This window comes from Phycodurus eques, chromosome 15, assembly GCF_024500275.1.
Source record: "Phycodurus eques isolate BA_2022a chromosome 15, UOR_Pequ_1.1, whole genome shotgun sequence".
NCBI classification, from domain to species: Eukaryota; Metazoa; Chordata; class Actinopteri; order Syngnathiformes; family Syngnathidae; genus Phycodurus; species Phycodurus eques.
Genome location: NC_084539.1, coordinates 20811845 through 20832894, shown reverse-complemented (window position 1 = coordinate 20832894; position 21050 = coordinate 20811845). Strand labels below are relative to the sequence as shown.

At 40.3% G+C, this 21050-nt stretch overlaps 1 protein-coding gene across 3 annotated transcripts in view; it reads right to left on the bottom strand.

Moving 5' to 3' along the window:
• fibcd1b (fibrinogen C domain containing 1b) overlaps positions 1-21050 on the bottom strand; it is an 83324-nt gene that overhangs the window by 14028 nt on the left and 48246 nt on the right. For all 3 annotated transcript variants that reach the window (XM_061699333.1, XM_061699334.1, XM_061699335.1), the window contains one exon: positions 17840-17936. In XM_061699333.1, the coding sequence (XP_061555317.1) occupies positions 17840-17936 (97 nt within the window). The remainder of the gene's footprint in view (positions 1-17839; positions 17937-21050) is intronic.

Genomic DNA, 21050 nt, shown 5'->3' with positions numbered 1-21050 from the left:
AGGCAATAAAAAAATGTCTACCGTGACGACGCCATTCACCGGGATGACGGATGGGGTCTGCCTTTTTTGTTGCAAAACCTCCACCAAGATGGTTATATGTACGTACCAACCGGGGGCACGTAATTAGCTTCATTAGCTTAGGAGGCTGTGCTATGTCGCCTCACTCTCTATTTACTATTAGACTCACTCAAAAGTGAGAAATTCATACAAAGTTGCAACCAGGAGCACATACAGTAGTTAGTCTCATTAACTTAGGAGGCTATGTGAGCATATAGCTGGCTTTGTTAGCTTAGCAGGCTGTGCTATGCGTGTTTGTTGGCTAGCGCTGTATTTAGCATTAGAATCATTCAAAAACAAAAAGCGCTTCATAGACGTTGAAAAGCGTAGCAACTATCGATCCTCGGTAGCTTTAGCTCTGTTAGCATGGAGCTCGCCTGTCAGAAAACTATTTACTATTAAAAAGATTCAAATGAAGTGTGCCTATACAAAAGTTGCAAACAGGAGCACTTGATTAGTCTTGTTAGCTTAAAAGGCTATTTTATGTTAGCACGTAGCTAGCCTCGTAAGATTAGCAGGCTATGTTATGGTACGCATGTTTCCCGAGTATGCCTCTATTTACTATTAAATTCATTCTAAAGCAAAAAGCGACGTACAAATACACACAAGAGCGCGTAGTTGGCCTTTTTAGCATTGGAGGCTATGTTATGAATACGAGTTTTTTTTTCAGTTTGGTGTCTATTTTTCACTCATGTCTACTATGTGATTTTTCTCTTCGATGTGGAATTTCGGAATTTTCCTCATTGACATTCGAGACCGTCGGATCCGTGAACATCCACCGTACGCGACGTACGTCTGAAAGCAAGCAGACGAATCGGCGTTCCGCTGGCGCACGACCGTGAACATGACACAAATGACATATCCAAGATCAGGCGTACTTGTAACCGACTGGACATCCATTTTGTCCCCCTAAGGGTTTGACCTTGGCTTTCGAGAGGCATGGATGATATGACTCCTAAAAAAAAAAAAAAAAAAAAAAAGCCGAGCGAGACAGTCTGATGGAATACAGACGAGATGAAAAGCCACGAGGCCGCTGGACAACAGGACGCAAACGAAAGCCGTGAAGCTGTCTGTTTGATAGTCAGAAATTAGTTTATTTCTAATTTTTTTTAAGAGAGTAATGAGAATCCGGAGCGGGCGAGTGTCCAAAGGGAGTCTGCAGCTTTAAGAGCCTCCAGCAGTTTTTGCATGATGTGGCATTGCTACATGTTCATCACTAATTAAGCACGAGGCGTCATTAAAATGCTCTGATTGACAAAGTCCGCTGCAAAGTTTTACAAATTTGTGGGTTTTATTTGCGACTAATAATCAACGCAAACCATTTTTGTTGGTGGGAAATTAAATAAGGCAAGTAAATCAATTCAATTCAAATGTAAAATAGTTATTTGAAAATTGTTAGCCTCATAGCATAAATAACTTTCATGTGCTCGCTGTTTTGTGTGTGTGTGTGTGTGTAGCTCGTCAGTCATCCGGGTCATAGTAACCCACAAATGTTGAAACAAGGCAACTGGACTCTTCTTGTTTGTTGAATTTGTTGTTGTTGTTTTTTTTTTTTGGTTTCCAAAAATGTTAAAACGAAACCAAAAGTTAAATGGACATCAATCACCATCGAAATTGGTAATGAAATTAATTCTTGAATTGTTAGCCTTATAGCATAGTTGTCTCAGTCATATTCGAATGTTTTTGAAAAAGCAAGAAAAAAACTAATTTTTTTTCAAAAGAACATTTTATTTTTAAATTGATTTGGTACCACTAAGTTAAAACTGAAAATGTTTGTTGAATTTGTTGTGTTTCTTTTCTCCTTGGTTTCCAAAAATGGTAAATAATGACTGGGGCAATTATGCTAACTGTATCAAACCATTAGCTTGTTAGCCTAATAGCATAATTGCCTAAGTCATTTTTTAAATTTTATTTTTTTTTACATTTTTGGAAACCAAGAAAAAGTAGACTGAGGCAACGTTGCTTTTAGGCTAATGAATCAGTAATTAATTTCATGAACCTAAATAAACATTATTAAGTATTTTATAGGATACAAAAGATCCATATATTTCCATGTATTCAATGATTTCCTTTTTTTAATTTAATGGCATTTCATTTATTTGATGACTTATTTAAACTGTGAAAAGCAATGTTTTATTAAGGCTTTGAACCTATTTAATAGGCATGTATTTCATTATCCATTTATGATTTAATGACATTTTTATTGATTTAATGTGCATTTATTGTATGCTAAATGGACTTTAAATTATTTGCATCCTTCCACAGATTTTTTTCACTTATTTAATGGCATTTTTTTTCTTCTTTAATGTAGCAACCCATTTATTTAATGCTCATATATTTCATATTTCCTTCTGCAGGGAAAATCAATGATTTGTAGCAGGGGTCATGACATCGTGATTCGGCCAATCAGATCATCGATCCCACCCACCACTTCCTCGACGGTCGACTTTAGAATATGAATTTATTTCATGTTTCCTCCCATTTTACACATGATTATGAAATAGGCTGAATACAACAACTAAATATTGCATTTCATGAATTTCTAAATACTGCATATGGACAATTGACTTATTTTTCATGTTGATTAATCCCTTATATTTGTGCGGCTGTGGCGCAAACAAGTAGTTCTGATTAAAAATGCAACCAACTCATGTTTAAGTGTGACCTGCTGAGCATGCAGTTATGTTTAAGACATGAAGATAGCTTTTGACAGCGTCTACAACACCGTACATGCCTGCCGTCGGATAAATATTTCATCCGATGAGAGGGGGGAAAAAATAAAAATCATTCCCCATTATCTCCTGTACTGAATCTCACTTGCAGGGAAGGAACGACAGAGACAGAAGGCCTATACTTATCTCAGCTCCCGAGAGAGAATTTTTCATTTGCCGTACATGTTGAGCATCTCTTCTTCAAGAAACAGAGAACAAAAGTCTTCTAAATAGCTCGTATTGTTAACAGTCTTGGATGTTTCAAAAACTAAATATATCTCAACGTAGCACGCTGTCGTGAGCACGGCAAAGCGACAGGTGGTGCTGTAACTCCCTTTCGTCGCTCAGGACTCGAGCCAATCAGGAGCCTGAAGAAAGTCATCGGAGGAAAAGGCATGACAGAATTGAAGAAATGGGGACTCATTTGCAACTTTTGGACGTGAATAATCAACCCAGAAATATAGATACTGTATATGTATGGAAGAACAAAAAAAGGAAAATATCTCGCTAAAAGGCTTGGAAATTGAAAGTTGAAAATTTTATTTTGAATATAAAAATAATTGAATTTTTTTACATGGAGTAAAATGAATTATGCAGAAATAATTAAGGAATACAGTATATGTATGAATATATTTTAAAAAAAAAGGGAAAATCTTCAAAAATCCCAAACTTAAAATGATTTTGGGTATAAATGTCTTGCTGAAAACCTTCAATAATGACCGATCGCCGTCACTTTGTATTAATAAACCCAGAGCGAACAACTGTGTATAATTAGAGTTTTTCATCGGAAGCCATTGTTAAAATAAACGTGTACCTCTGATACAGGCGACACGACAGAATCCATCGTTGTTACATTGCGCTAATAAACCAAGGGCAGACAGCCTTGTGTATATCGAGAGTTTTTCATACATTAGGAAACCATTGATAAAATCAACACTTGTGAAAAATAGCCAATTGCTGTTTCTTTGCATACAATATACTCTTAAGGGCACGTGCATGTAAACAGACACTACAATATGAACAGTATTTGATGCTTGCGATTTTTTCCTTTTTATGTTCAAATACGTTTCCGAAGTGGATTTCAAACGGGGATTTTAATAAGTATAAATCTGTTTCAAGCATTTGGAAATTTCCCCTGATAATGACCTGTCGCGAGTGGGTCTGGAACGCGACAAACAAGGGTTCACGTCCTCCCAACATGTACTACCACAGTGGAATTTGTTTTTTTGTTTTTGTTTTTGGGTGTTGTGTCTCACAATTTTTCCTTTACAGTAATAAGCAAAATGTATGACTCATATTAGCACGCCATTGTGCATGCTCACCTTATCAAGTAGACAAACACGCACATCCTTTAATCAATTGAGTTGACTGCGGAATAGAAGCAAGAGCGGCATAAAAATTATGCTGTTTACATTATACAATAATATATATATATATATATATATATATATATATATATATATATATTTTTTTTTTTTTTTTTGGTCCAGTCGATAATTTTTTCTTGTCCAAGGCCCTGATGCGCATGAACACAGCCTCTTATTTACGTTCTTGCCGTGCGACGGTGCAGTCAAAGGCAAGCGTATTTGCACAAAAAAGCTGCATTCCTGACAGTGACAGCCTCGTATTTGTTTTTGTTTTGTTATTTATTTATTATTCATTATTCATTTAATACATTAAAAAATAAATAAATAAATAAAAATCACAAATTTATTATGCTGTCGTTGATTAAAATGGTTGGACATTGGTCATTGGACAATACTTCACAAAAGCAAACGACTGTGGTTTATCATCTTCTTAAACTCTTTTTCAAGGACTGACAGTCACGTGTGATTCAGTAAATAAAACGATGAGCTGTCGAAGCAGTGTAATAGTCGGAAATGAATCTGTACACAAACTTACTTTACCATTTTTAACAAAACTGGCTTACTTAAAGCGTGTGACATAACTATTTTCGCTCATTATTGTCTAAAAAACATCCACTTCCATTCTTGAGGTGACGTAATGCCGCACGGCTCCTGCGGAGTGAAGGGGAGAGGGCGGAGTTTCACGACACTTCTCACACAGTTCAAGAGAGTCAATAGATTTGTCGTCAAGCTGTTTTCAACACTTACTGACTCGCTTACTTAAATAGAGTTGACAGCGCAAAACGCGATGTCTCCAACTCATTAAAAATGCAACATCCGGAAATAGCAAACCTTCTTTCAAACCTCCCCCCCGCCAACTAAATTCTTGCAATAAATACATCTTTGTCTGTATTCAAAAATGAAATGTGAGTATAAGGCTGGTTTACGAGTGCTGCTAACGGTACAAAAAAAAAATGAGTATTACTAACAGTTAACGTTAGCTTACCTGTGTTAGTAACACACGAATCGAAAGTATTTATTATTTTACCAAGTCCTTATTATCACAATGATAACGTTGAATAATAGCAGATCAGTTTTGGCCTCGACGGAAAATCACGCGTCCGGCCGGTCCGAGACCGAGACAAGGTCGAGACTTTTGCGAGTCAAGTCCCAGACAAAACCAAGACCTTCCAAATGTGTGACAACATTTTCGGTTATTATTATGATTTCATTTTTTTTTTTTTTGCAGGTATTTTGCAATCATTTATTTTTTGTTTCTATGGGTTCTTCTTTGCTGAGAAGAAAAAGTGGATGATGTCCCTCGAATGAAAGCTTGAAATCATGGAAAAAACAGCCAATACATAATTGATAAAGAGGAAGTGGAAGTGAAAAATACAAAAACACTATTTCTTTCCATTCTACTTTATGCTATTACTATATGTTTTTACACAGCACCATTCCATATTTCTTATGAAATATCACAGTCTCTCCTTTTCCGTCGCTTCCGCAAGGATTGCATTCATATTTTAAGTCGCTGTAATAAAATGCGACATTTCCTCTTTGCAAAAAGCATATTTACCCGAAAATGCTTATGGATTTTTTTGGTCGTTTTTTTTTTTTGGGGTCACAATAGCCGAAACCGCGGGGAATAATTGAGGCTTTTTACAGCAGGTAATTACCTGCATCCCTTCTCCCCCCGTCCTCGCCGCAATCATATATCGACGCAATTGTTGACAACTCTCCAAACGCAGATGTCTTCTGTCATAACACGCGAATGCATATTTGGACACTTGGGACAGAATGTCAATTTTCGAACTATACAGCGAAAAGGAAATATTGCGATATCAGTTTCCAACTTTCGGTTTTGAATGAGTATAAATGTGTCCGGATTCTTGGGATTTCAGCCTCTCAACAGTGAATATTCGTCCTCCATGAAAACAGACTGAACATCTTTGTGTCAAAACAATCAATAATCAAAATAAGACATTTGCAAAGGTTTACTTTTACTTTGGGAAACGATGAGCAACATCTTTTGCCCATTTTATGGACCAAACCAGTAACCGAATCATAATCAATTTATGTTTATGCATTTTCTGCACCGTCCATTGGAAATAATGTCCTGATTTCGAAGAAAGGGATAGAAATTTTAAAACATAAATAAATATCCTATTCATCGAAAGAAATAATCGCTCGAGTCATCGATTATTCAAATAAATGGTTACCTGTAACCCGAGTTGAGTTCACAACAATCAAACATACATAAACCACTGTCCAATTTAAGAAGGGATTTGGTGGAGAAAAAAAAAGTTTGTAATGCCTGTAAAAAAGTGAAGTAAAGGTGGAATTGTATGCCAAAATGAAAAGAACAAATCAATGTATCAAGAAACAAGAAGTAGCGGACACTTCATTTGCTCTAGCGGGCCACAAAGATAACGACAGGGTGGACCAGATCTGGCACCCGGTCCTTCAGTTTGACACCTATTAATTACAATTTTTGGTATTCTTTGTTTTTTACCTCGGTGGTAAATCCTCTCCTCGATGAACCGAGAAATTACCATCCAACCCGGCACTCGTTTCTGACCACACAAACGCGTTCTGTACTCCAAGCAAATATACCTCTCGTCAAGTATTAAGTCAATATACGGCGAGCTTCATAAATATCTTTTCAGGCAAACGGCCTGCGCAGCCTGTGGCAAACACTCTCAGTGAAACACTTTAAAGCGCCACTCCGGGCTTGAAGTGCGGAATTAAACTGCAGCGGCGGCGGACTGTAATTATGCGCGAGCGGCAGGGAGGCTTCGGGGTAGAAACCAAAAGGCAAACGAGGCGCACGGGCCGACTGTGTGGGCAGAGAAGTCAGCGCAAAACGAGTTTAGCCGACTCCGGGGGGGGGGGGTCACGCAAAGGTGAACGCGGGTGGGTTGATGTCGACAAAATGTTAGGGTTCTGTCGCATGATTATTCAGTGTTCTGAGTCGCTGTTGTGCATATTAAGTAGCGTAGCGGGATATTGAGCGGAATTATAACCGGAGTGACTTCGCGGCGCACGATAAGCAAACAAGCTGACGTTAGCTTAGCTTGTTGTGGCGATGAATACGATAAGTTGGCTCTGTGGCGGTCCTTTTCTCCCACTTCAAAAAGTAGTAGTGCGAGAAACTGCGAAAACCACAGCGCATTGACCGCGAGACTTCTCTGAAAATGGCTGTGGATGAAGAGATTTATTCTGACAGGAGATTAAGGGATGCGGCAGCAAAATGTAGCCTGTGGAGTAAACCGCTGCATCGGTCGTACAACAAAGTAAAAAGAAAAGTCATTTTTTTTCACTGCAGCGTGATACTCCACATTCTCCACTTTGCTGCAGCTGCCCTTAGTCTCTAACATAAAATCTCCTCACCAATAGACATATACCGACAAGTAAATATGTTAGCCTGTCTCGTTCCGCCTGATTTACGTGTTTCTTAAGAACGAGAGTCTTCTCTGTTCACTTTTCTATCTGAGACAGGTTTTATCCAAGAGGAGACTAAGGGCAGAAATTAAAAACGCCGCCGCAACAAAATGGAGACCACAAAGTATAACGTTAAATATAAATATAAATATAACAGAGAGCAGAAAGAAAAAGCACCATGTATGCCGCGGTCTCCACTTTACTGCACTATTCCCCTGCCTTTAGTCTCCTCACGGATAAAAGTCTCAAATTCAAAGGCGAAGACTTTTGTCCTTAAGACACATGCAGAGACGTAATAACATTATGTTTACTTCCTGGCACGTGGCTGTCGGAAAGGAGAGTTTATCTGAGTGGAGATAAAGGGCAAGCTGCAGCCAAGTTGAGACTATGGACGGCGCTGTTCAATGGAGACATTTGGGATTAAATTCCAGGGCTTTGATGCACTCCTACTCGGGAAGGAGGACGTATCCTTGACAAGCTTTTTTTGCAATAATGTGAGCAGAACTTGACGTCATTTTGAACTTGGTCATTTCAAGGATGAAAAAGCCAGTTCGCAGCTTTCACCAAGTTTGTCCTTAATTTGAGAGCAGTGTTGTGGTGTGATTGCGTATCCGCAAGTGATATGATATCATGATTGCGTATCCTGCACGACCAAGAAGAGACGACTACAATCCCCCTTCTGTAATCTATTATTCACAGAGCACCCAAGTGTTTTCAGTTAAGGCTCCTCCAATCCGGCATTCCAATCCCATCAATTATTCAAGATCGTCATTCCCGCTCAGTGAAGATTGCGAGGTGGTGGGGGGTTCCGGCGGTATCCGGCCCCCGCCTAGCAGCCCGCCAACTGAGGCCCTGCCAATCGCCGTGCCTCACCCGGGGCCTCGGGTGTCCCGCGCCTCCTTCAGGAGAGGGTCGGCGCAATCGTGCCGGTCGGCGGACGGCAGATGGCCGCAATTTTGCCAGAATTGGCACGTCATTTCGCTCCGAATGAGGGAGAAGAGAAAAGCGCGGCCTCCCTCTCCACGAAGCCACAAAGTGCTTCATTTGATACCTCTCATCGGCCAGCTATTTTCCCCACACTGCAAGACTGAGTCAGACTTGTTTTGGCTGAGGCGAGGGATGACGAAGTCCAATCTACAGCTACAGGAGTAATACATGCGGAATGAGTCGGAGATGGGGCAATTAAAGATGATTAGACTGCTAATGAAAGCTCACTTGGTCCTGCCTGACTTCAGAAGAAGTCAAGATATACTGTAACAATGACAATGTTTTTGTTTTGTTTTTTCTAATGTTTTTAATATGTATATGTACAGTATATGAATACAATTGCAAATGCTCATTATTCAAGGTTGTGGGCTCTTGCTTTATTCATACAAAGTGACAATCGGTTGTTTTGCTAGACCAGTGTTTATGTTAACGGCCGTCTTCCACGATGAACAGAGAATGTATTTTTGTTTTTTCTTCTCATTTTTAAATATGTATATATACAGTATATGATATACAATTGCAAACGCTCATTATTCAAGGTTGCGGTCTCTTGCTTTATGCCGATCGGTTGTTTTGCTAAGCCTGTGTTTCTGTTAACGGCTTCCACGATGAACAGTCACTGTCTACTCTCGCTTTCTTAACACAAAGTTACGGCGATTAGATGTTATACATGGAATTCATAAGTACGTTTTTTTTTTTTTTTTAAATAATGGCTTCCCATGAAGAACAGTCCTTATTTAAGGTTATCTACCATTGGTGTATTAATACAAAGTAACAGCAATTAGTTGTTTTGCATGCTAAGTATCAGAAGTCGTTGTTTATTTTAACAATGGCTCGCTATAAAGAACAGTCATTATTCAAGGCCGTCGCCCTTGGTTCACTGCCATTGACGGCTTTAGAAGTCAAATATCCACGTTATCTGGGAAAATACAAAGTTACAACGATGGGTTCTTTAGGGCAGCCTGTTTCAGAAGCACACGTTTATTTTCCTTTGAAAAACTAATTATACACAGTTGTTCGCTTTGGGTTTATTAATACAAAGTGACAGCGATGGGTCATTATTCAAGATTTTCAGCTCTCCATTTACTAATATGAACGAGAACTCTCATTATCCAAGGTGATCGGCTCTTGGTTAATCAATACAAAGTGACAACGATTGGTTGTTTTGCGCGACCTGTGTTTCTTTTGACCGCTGCTTCATATGTGGAATGCTCATTGTTTAACGTTCTCAACCATTGGTTCATTAACACACCAAATAAACAGCGATTGGTTGTTTGAAGGTCGGGCGTAAAATATACGAGCGGTTGGCACAGGCTAGTTGGAAGCCGACTTGACTGGAGGTCTGTGCGGGCGGCGACAGGAAATCTTACTTTTAAGACCAAATGAAAAGGAACAAAATAGATTGTCTTGCTGTGATCTAATTTAAAGATTGTCATTTGGAAATAGCCCGATTAAAAAAAATATGCAAATTCATTGATTATGAATTTTGCCTGAATTTCAAAGGGAAAGTTTGGCTTGACAGAATCATAGTTCCGAAGAAGATTATTATTTGCATCAATACAAGTGAAAGTAAGACCGGTAAAATAGTGCATATTTTAAAACAGATATCTTAAAATACAAAACAGAAAAAAAACTACTAGAATCAATTTTTCAAATATTGAACTATTACACAAATAGTGTGACACATGAACATTTAAATGATCAAAACAATTCCACTTGTTAAAATGTTTACACAACTGCTTTTATTGTATCTAGATACAACTTAACTATATCTAAAGGTATTAAAACTCTCTACCTAGCTATCTATTTATCTATCTATACATACATACATATTTTATCGTATTTTAAAAAACCTTAAAAGCATTCAAAAAAATCCAGAATGTTTTATTTTTTTATGATATTATTATTTGAATGAACAAAATATTCCTTATGATTTATAAAGATACAGACTACACAATACATATTCATAAGTAACATACATTTGTACACATTTTAAATAAATATGAAATTATTATACAGTATATTGTATGTGTTAAAAATTAAAAACAAAATAAAAGAAACATAAATAATGAATATTTACAATTCAGAATTTCTGTTACAATTCTTACATATATATTCTCTACCTGTACATTAAAAATGTCTTTCCATGCATTCCGATTGAAAATAGAAATTTGACGACAACTTTCATATCATTGTTATCAGAATAAGGGAGATGTGGACAAGTGGCGAGGTTGGTTCCCCGCCCACTTTTTTTCCCCCTGGCAACGATGCGCCCGATTCATAACACGTCCTCAGGCTAAAGCTGTTGCGTATCAAATGAATTTGACGAGGTCTCGCTTCACACTCCGTACAGCTGGCTCATTAAACACTCGAGTAGGCACATTAGCATTTTTGGGGTTTTTTTTTTTTTTTTTTTTGCTTTTTGGGATAATGACAATCCATAAGGGCTTACATGTGTTATGTTTGCCCGCCGCCAATCGAGCACATTTGTCTGCATTAAGGCTGTTAATACAACTTATTACGCCTTTTATGGTCGCTGTTGCTGCAGCAGCACCCGAGTGTGCGCTGCGTAATAGACAATACGTCGCTAATGTATGTTTTTATTTCGTCCCCTGCGCCCCCGTGTCATCCAACTAAATGCGTCACATATTTCCAAATATGTCCCTTTAGAGCAGCTGCTTAGTTTATTCATACAAAGTTGTCATTATCCACTCTATGGTGAGTGTTTTTTTTCCAGTTGGCTCTTTCCTGTGTATATATTCTTTATCCTTTCTGAAAAACGACTCATATTACTATGATTGAAGCTTATACTGAGTCAGTTGTGAAATTCGTTTTTGTGACTTGATGTCTGTATTATACTGCCCCCAGGTGGCCAAGTCGTTCACACCAGAAGGAGCAGCACAATGCCCCCCCACCCACCCAAAAAAGTGCCAAAACTGTGTATTTCTTTACATTCTATTAAATCCGAATCAGAATTATCTTTATTTGCCAGGGTATGTCCAAAAAGGAATTTGTCTCCGGTAGTTGGAGTCGCTCGAGTACGACAACAGACAGTCAATTGACAGACAACTTTTGAGACAATTTTACTTTATTTTTTGAATCAGTGGCTCTCGACTGTCTGTTTCCCTATCGTTGCAAAATTGCGTCCCACTTTCATAAAAGTTAAAAAACAAAGAATAGTATCTGAAAACATTCACAGTATATTTTTAAACACTGTTTCAAATGAGTTTGCTGTACCGTCAAAGTTATATTGCTTGCCATGACGTCCGCCAACCAAAAACAGCGAGTAAACTAGTGGCTATACACCCCAACAAAGTAACATTCTTCTCACTTTCCTACGGTGTTTCATGTGGGAACTTGGTACACCTCTGTACTGTACCGAAAAAAAATCAGAAGAGGAAAACAATATAATTTTTTTGACTAGCTGTCCGCAACCCACCCAAAATGGGTCCTCGACACCACTTTTGGGTCCCGACCCACCAGTTGAGAATCACTGTATTAAATTATGTAATTACTGTATGTTTTTGTAAAGTACAATGTGATAGATTATTAAAAAACACATAACACACACATAAGTTTTTGTCGTTTTTTTGTGAGGCTAGAACGGGTTAATGGCATTTCCATTCATTTTTATGGGGAAAGATGATTTGACATACAAGAGATTTTGTTTGATCTTTTTATCGTATTCTATTTATATTTCCCAAGTCTCGGGACTTATTGGGCTAAAACGGGACCTCGGGTGTCGTATTTCGTGTCATATCATGTGTAAACGTTTCGTTTTTTTGAGTTACATATGGGACAAATGAAATTGTATCTCAAGGCACCACTGTTTTACGACATGAATTTACATACTGGATGTGACGTTGACTTTTTTTCACTTTGGATTTTTTTCAAGGAGATCTATTGATTTCTATCGTGCGAGGGACGATCGCATAGAGCGGTCCCGCTAGCCAAACATACGTGGATTTGGTCGCCAATCGGCCTCAAGTGGCCCAATGGAGGTAGTTTTGTTGGAGAATTGCCATCCCCAAAAGCTTCGTCAATAGGCTTGAACCAAACGCTGAATGGCCGCCCTCTTTCGAGAGTTGACTGACGGCATTTTAGTGCGACACTCACTAAAGGGGTTCAGCTCGATGGACCTCTGGTCACAGCACGACACACGGAGAACGTCTATCTATATGGATTTAGTCTGAATGGTTCTTACCGTATGCCCTCGGACTCTAGGCTGTCCAAAAAAAATTCAAAAATTCAAAAAAAACCACTGGCTTTCTTGATTTAAGCTGTAAATATGTGCGAGGTGATTTTATCTATCAGTTTGAACCCCCCCAACTATCAGGGGAATCAACGACGGCGACAGAATGCGCTTGAAGGTTGCCGTATTGATGTCGTCGTTTTAAAGAAAATCTCTTTCTCTCGCCCCTCTCAGCTATTTCCTTTAACGCGTCAGCCATTTCTGCTCACCGCAGGCATTTGTCCTCATTTATTCTTGTCGAGCGTTTACATCCCCAGTCAGGCTTGACTGGCCAGATAAGAGAAAACAGAAGAAGATGAAGAAGAAAATGAAGACGAACGCAGGCGGGAGTTGACGTTCCCGTCCAGAGACGACCGGAGCAAACTCACTGGAAGTACGGTGGCCTTGCGGGGTCAAAAATACATCAATCATCTACCAAAACACTTTAATTTTGAGTTACTTTCACACACAAAAACAACTGCAATTTGAGTCTCACAAGTATCTCCTATTTCTGATACGGACTATGCAAGGGAGCTCATCACTGTTACTTTGTTGTTACTTTGTTTTAATGACCCGACAACCTTGAACAATGAACCTTCTTCTTTGTAAGCCGTGGTTGGAATGAACGCACTTGTGATACAGGCCACACAATAGAAACGCTTGCTGTTATTTCGGATCAATAATCCAATTGCAGAATACCTCTAAGTCATTCACTGCCATGGACGTTTATATTCGTCAAATGGAACGCAACCATTTACTGCCGCCAATGAATATATTCATCGAGTATGTTTTTCAACAGGTTGGCATGGAAGAGGGTCTTGCCAGATTTGCCCGTGAAATTCAGGTTTGTAAACCACTGTAACGACTAACAGATTCCTGCAGATGGCAACGTTGCATCGCTTTGGATTTGAGATCGGCACAGAGTTTGAGTAAAAGATAAAGATTAGGAGGCGAATCGCAGCTCTGACAACACATAAGAAGTTGCACAAAAAAGCCACACTTGAGCCATATGGTGACTCACGGCGCTGTCTCTTAGTTGTATATCCATCCATCCATTTTCTTTACTGCTTCTCCTCACTAGGGTCGCGGGCTGCTGGAACCTATCCCAGCTATCGTCGGGTGGGAGGCGGGGAACACCCTGAACCGGTCGCCAGCCAATCGCAGGGCACATAGAAACAAACAACCATTCGCACTCACATTCACACCTACGGGCAATTTAGAGTCTTCAATCAACCTACCACGCATGTTTTGGGGATGTGGGAGGAAACCGGAGTGCCCGGAGAAAGCCCACCCATGCACATGGGAGAACATGCAAACTCCACACAGGCGGGGCCGGGATTTGAAGAACTGTGAGGCAGATATGCTAAACAGTTCTCCACCGTGCAGTTGTATATCTGTAAAGAAAATTATTATTTGCCAACAAAAGCCCTTTCACTATCTCGTTTTTTGTTGTTTTACAGTTTGAGGTGTCACAAAAGCAAAAAATATGAGCTTCAAAGTCACTGTACTGTTTGATGTGTTTATGAGCTTCAAAGTCACTGTACTGTTTGACGTGTTTCTTTTGGTGTTTTTGGTGAAACCATACCCATGTTTCTACTGCTGCTGATTACCAACGAAGGGAAAAAGCTCGAAATAAACTTTTTTTCATACTGTCACAGAACACAATATTGTGTGGGTCTTGAAAGATCAGCCAAAAAATGCTCTAAAACGGCTGGCAATATGCCAGTGAATGAGTCAATAAAGAGCGTTTCTTGATTATCATTATTTTGTATTAATGCGTGCGCTATCATGTAATTCATGCGAATGCTCCTCTCAACAATTTTTAATGCTGTTACCTTGCCCCATAGAAACGAACAGAACTACGAGAATCAAGCCATAGCGCGCTCATAAGGGTCTTACATTTGATAGGCCCGGGAACTTGTTGGGTGGGGCCTTGAGGGTTTAAAATATCAGTGATGTCATTTCAGGGTGCGTTCCTATTGGCCGTTTCAAAGAGTAGCCTGTCTCCTGTCGCGCAACGGCTACAGCTTTCATCTTGTTGCCGTCATTTTGGAGTTATTACATTTGGATTCATCCCGTGGCTAAAAAAAAAAAAAAAAAAAAAAAAAAAAAAAGGAGGCAATTTGTAGAGCAGTGCAATATGTAGAGCGAAATAGAAGGCCGTGTCTTCAGAGGTGGCAGGCTAACAACGCCGGTGAGCATTAGTCGTCTGAAGGCGGCAGCCGCAATGACTTTCTCTCGCTCTTTCTCTCCAGACTGAATCCATTTTTCATTTTTGCCCCGAGGGCAATCGATGACGGGGGTGACGAGATAATAGCGCACCCTCGGCGGGCCGCAAAAGACTACGAGTGAAACTAGCCTGCTGGCTCTTTTGCCTTCTGTGTACACATAGCGGGAAACCTGTATATCCCGCCTCGGTTTTGCCGGGATATACGGAGCCTCCCGTTGTTTGTGTTGTTTTAAATCGCAAGCTGCGCCGTTTAGCGGCCTCACATCCAAAGAAACAACAACCGACTCGCTAGCAAAAAAAGCGACCAGAGAAGACTAGAGCACCAGAGAGCAACCTTTCGCTTTTTTCTTTCACGAAATGACGACAATGGGCGTTAAGAGAAGTACAAGAAAATACACAAGACTCCATCCATCTCGTGTGTTGCTTTTAACTTTTACCTCACATAAAACAGTCAGTGCCGTGAAAAAGTATTGGCCCCCTTTCTCAAATTCTTACTGTATATTTTTGCAAATGAAAATATCAGACAAATATAACCCAAATGAACTTAAAAAGCAGTTTTTAAAAGGTGATTTCATTTATTAAGGGGGAGAAAAAAACTATTCAAAGTTACCTCCAATTGGAGACTGAGGGCAGCAAGCCAACGGACCATCGCAACAAAGTGGAGACTGTGGAGTATCATACCAGTTACAAACAATAGAGGAGAACAATGGTCTCTTTTCATTATTTCTCAGCATGAGAGACATTTTATCCAAGGGGAGACTCAGGCGAACAACAAGACAAGGGACCGCAGCAGCGGTCGAGTGGAGACTGTGGAGTATCACACTGTTCACAAACAATAGAGTAGAGGAGGACAAGGGTCTCCTTTATCTATTTCCCGCCATGACACAACTTTTATCCGAGAGGAGACTAAGGGCAGCTGCCACAAGTACCATACTGTATTGGAACGCAGAAACAATTCTTTTTTTCCACAACTCTCAAATTATATGTAATATGAGAGTGAGGGCAGTGTGAGGCAACTTTTTATCCAAGAGGAGACTAAGGGCTTAGGGAGAAATGTTATCTAAACACTCTTGTACTGCGTGATCTGTGTTCTCATCTTGAATCCTCTAAATTGACCATTTGTTATTCTAACTATCCGGCCATCAAAAGGAGTTGTGGTCTTGTCTGTTTTGTTTTTTGAGTTGATTGATTTATTTTGTATTTACTTTGCAGCTATTTACCCCAAATCTCTCCGGGCTCACACAGTCCATTCCAAACATTACGTCTGCTCTGCGTTGCGAGAGCCAGCTCCCCGGGGGGAACATTGCGCTCCTGAAGTGTTCAAGAGAGAGCTTTTTATCGAGTGCAGATGAGAGAGGACGTCTTTTACGTCCGAGAACCTTGACCACGAGCGTGCGAATGTGTGTGTGTGTGTGTGCGTGCGCGCGCGCGCACCACGAAGACAAACTTTTTCTTTTTCTTCTTCAGGCTCCATTTGCTCTTCGAAACTGATGTGCAGCTGAGATGAGAGGTTTCAAAGACACACACACACACACACACACACAAACAACACTGTTACAACTGTGAAAGCTCATTAAAACGCGGCTGAAGCCAAATTTCCTCGGGAAACAACATCTCGGCGAAAGATTAACTGTTTCCGAGTGGGGAAGGCGGTGTGTTTTCCTTTTTTTTTTTTTCAAGTTTTGGCACCAAACTGTTTCTACTGTGAAGTTAAGAAGGTAAGTGGTTGTGTGTGTGTGTGTGTGTGTGTGTGTGCATGTTTTCTTGTTGTTTCCCCCCCCCCCCCCTGCAGTGACCTTGTCTGAAAGGCATCTGACCAACGTGGACGGAGGTCACAGCTTGGAGTGGACTGACTGCATCCTCAGATCACGGCGTCTGAGGGGGGCGAGGTTAATGGGTTTTGCGAAGTCTCCCGCGACCATTTCGACAGGTTTTAGCTGTCTGGATTCTACATGTGAAAAACGAGATTAAAATTGTTCCCTTTTTTGCTTCCATTCCGATGACAAAGCCCTAAATTACACAGACGACAAAGAGTCCATCGGTGTGTTCCGACAGGAGACTAAGGGCGAATTCAAATAAGAAAGGAGGCGTACTAACAAATCTCCTCCTTTATGTCGCGTTCAGCATTAATCAAATTTGATCTAATAGGAGACTATGGATCAGTGCAGCCAAGTGGAGACTAAGGTGTAGCATACTGCTAACAAATAGAACAGGTCAGGGACAGCCTCCTTTATCTTTTATCGGCTTGAAACCCATTTTATCAAAGGGGAGACTAAGGGCCGCTACAGCAAATTTGTGACTGTGGAGTACAATATTCCAGCATCAACATTTTTGAACTCACCAGTCAGAATGGGACACGCTAAGAAACAATGGAGGATGTCTTTATTCCTCTGTGTAAGACACATTTTATCCAACGGGGGACTGAGGGCAGCAAGACTATGAACAGTTGCAGAAAACTGAAGACAGTGACGTATCATAATTACAAATTATGGAGGTCATTGATCGCGTCTCTTATCTTTGTCTTGGCATCAAACCATTTTAAAGGGCCTAGAACTAGTAATGTTACCCAAATTACTGTGTTTTTTGCCACGCCTTAATTTTGGACCATCAGCATTTTGTAAATTGCAAAATGGACGCTGCATTAAACATCTCTTTAAGCCATTTCTCGGCATGAGACACGTATTATCCAATGGGAGACTAAGGGCTGGGAATCATACAGCAAACTCCAGCACAGCAACACGCTAAGGTAAGCGTGAATAGAGGTAACTTCTTTTGCCATGGAAAGAAATGATAATAATAATAATAATAATAAACCGCAGATTTTGCCACTCACCGAGCCAGTGTTCACCGGTGATTTTCCCGAATCCCTCGCGGTAGGACTCCCAGGCCCGGAAGAAGCTCACTGAGCCGTCCTCCCTGCGCTGGATCACCTACACAGGACGGGACAAAGCGGGACGGGAGGAGGGTTAGGAAACTAGATGAACATTCAGCCTGCGTTTCATCCTGCCTCTCTGACGACGCCTTCAAAGCCGACGGCTGCTGGCGCGCGCACACGCGAAGGACGCAAAATGAAGCCAGCAAATGAGCACAAATGGAGAACTGCGTGGCCGAAAGGCAATTTGTCAAAAAAAAAAAAAAAAAAAGGGATGTTAATTAAATATGGATTGAATTGGAGTGAAGTTCACAGTGGAACCTGTGAAAATGATTCTCCACGCATGAAGAGATCGGCGCTTCATAATCGAGCTCGTTGAGCTCTATCAGCCTTTTGCAGGAGATGGAAGCGGAAGCGGAATACCGCACGACTTGTCCGCTCAAATGATTTACATTCCAGGTAAAGGGGGATCGACGCACATGGAAGATCTTGCGGCAAAGATGATCTAGATTCATAAAGACTGGGAAAAAACAATAGTTGTTGTATTTTTGTCATTTTGCGGGGCTAGTTGGTCCTTGGATCCTACTTCTGACATCAATTTATACGGCAATATTTTGTATGATATTGTTAATAAAACACCAATCGTAAGATTTTTTTGTCATTTTGTGGGGCGAGTCAATCCTCGGATCCAACTTCTGATAGCGATCGTTGTGGAAATATTTTGTATATTACTGTCATCAACACTGAGCCACACCCAGAAAAGAGTTGTTTTTGTCATTTTGGGGCTTGGGCAATCCTTGGATCCTACTTCTGACCCCAATCTATGTGGCAATACTTTGAATATTATTGTACTAAATACTGGGAAAGACTTAAAGTAAGCTTTTTGTCATTTTGCGAGGATGGTTGAACGTCAATCCCACTTCTGACACCAAATGTTGAAGACATGCTTCCTACTTTAATTAACACTGAGAAACTCCAAGAGTTCCATCCTTGGACCTTACTTCTGACACCAATTGAAGTGATCATAAATGCCAAGAGTGCTATTTGTGTTGTTTTGTGTGACCAGTCGATCCTTGGATTCTATTTCTGAAATCAATTGTTGTAGCAATATATTCTCAATTACTGCCATTAACTGTTAAATAAAATAAAATAATAATAATCATCATCATCATCAGTGGATCCCACTTCTGACAACCATTGTTGACGAAATATTGTTTATGTTACTGGAATAAAGAATGGGGTACACCAAGTAAAGAGTATCTTTTGGTCGCTTTTGGGGGGGGGGGGGGTGGTCAGTCCTTGGATCCCACTTCTGACACCAATTGTTGTGACAATATTTTGTGTATTTGCAATATGAAAACCACAGGGGCTGTTTTTTGTAATTTTATGGTGCGAGACAACCCTTGAATCCCACTTCTGACATGTTCAACATTACTGTCGCCAATTAGGCTTGACGCTTTGTGATCTCTATTCTGATCCGTGAACATATGCAGCATATGGCGACGACGGCTATACGTACTCGACAACATCTGTGAAATTAAAGCGACCTAATCCAAATGCTCGCCGTGTCTTCGTCGTGCTCATCCAAACGACCGATCGCGTATGCCGTTTTTTTGCCCCGATGTGTTTTCCTTATCGAAACCCTTTTCACTCACGGGTCCTCTAATGTCTTGTGATGCTGTGTTATTGTGCTGTAAAAATGAGTTTTCCCCAGATTGAACTGTCCCTAAATTGAATTCTGTTGACAGCGTGAAGTGATGGAACAACTTTGAACAACGCATCAAAGCACAGTCAGAGTTTAGCACGGTTACCTGGTTTTATTTCGTAAGTTTTCTACTTCCTGCCGTTGTCCCCATTTTCCCCATTGTCTTGATGGGGCTCTTGGTTGGTATTGACCCACTTTTTGTCAACAAAGGGCTTTGATTGGGCTCTTCTGTGACTTTTATTTGTGACGTTTGATGAGGAGGAGCGCCGAGTGAAGATGCAGACTGGTATGTTAGCTACTAGCTAGTTTAGAAAGAGTTTACAGCAGGGGTGTGCAAAATTTTGTGCTCAAGGGCCATAGACAGATTGGCAAAGTGAATGATTTAAAATGTAAATGTGTGTGTCAAATTTAAGCAATGTATTAAATTAAATTGCAAAAATACTTTATTTTAATTATTTTCATTTTTGGAATGAAATGTAATGCAATGTTATACAACATTTTAAACAATGGAATAATAATACAAAAACAACATTTTTATAAACCTATTTCATAATTAAAAAAACAAACCTGCTGAATTGTGAAGCAAACATTACAGGACTCTTGGTAATTGGTGATTAAAAAAGCAGAGGACCACTCCCAAAATGTTCATGACGTGAAACTACGCTCAGTGGCGGTTTCTGGTATGTGCGATATGTGGGGCAGCACAGCGCGGCATTGATTTTCTATTGGCATCGTGCAATGGAAATCACAGGCGCTTGTATAGGGATTTTGCGCCCCCTTGTGGAGACAAAAGGCGAATTGCACATGGTGCTATTCAAGCTAAGACCGCCACTGACTACGTTGCAGTGAACGCATCACACAAGAGTCATCTGTATGTCATCTTAAAAATTGTTTTTTTTTTTTAAAAAACTGCATTAGTGTCAACTGCTTTGACGCCTTGATTTTGGGCTACAATTGTACCGATAAAAAAAAAATAATGAAGACAGTTAATCAAAGCAGACAGTTTGGACTCCAAGATGATATAATAATTAGTCCACATATATAGTCGCGCTCAACGGAAAATTTCTTTCCAATGTCAGAACCAAAACCTCGGAAGATAGGTCGGAACTTTCTCCGAGCACTTCGGCGGTCATCTAAGTCAACCGTCGAGCTGTTCGCCGCCTCCCTTCAATGTCCGCTGTCCTTACGCGAGCGGCGAGCTCTTTTCTCCGCTTTAATTACAAGTCGACCTTGGGGGTCACAATCTCTCCATCTTCACGACAGAACAATTATCGCTCTCCTTTCCGGGGCAACTGTAAGAAATCAGCTGGATTTCAACATTTTGTTCCTCATCTTCCGCAGATGTCAATAGGATTTAGAGCAGGGTTCTTTCGAATAGCTTTGCTTGGTTTTGGGTCATTATCCTGTTGGGGGACCCATGACCAAACCTTCTGACACCGGGCAGCACATTTTGCTCCAGAATTGCCT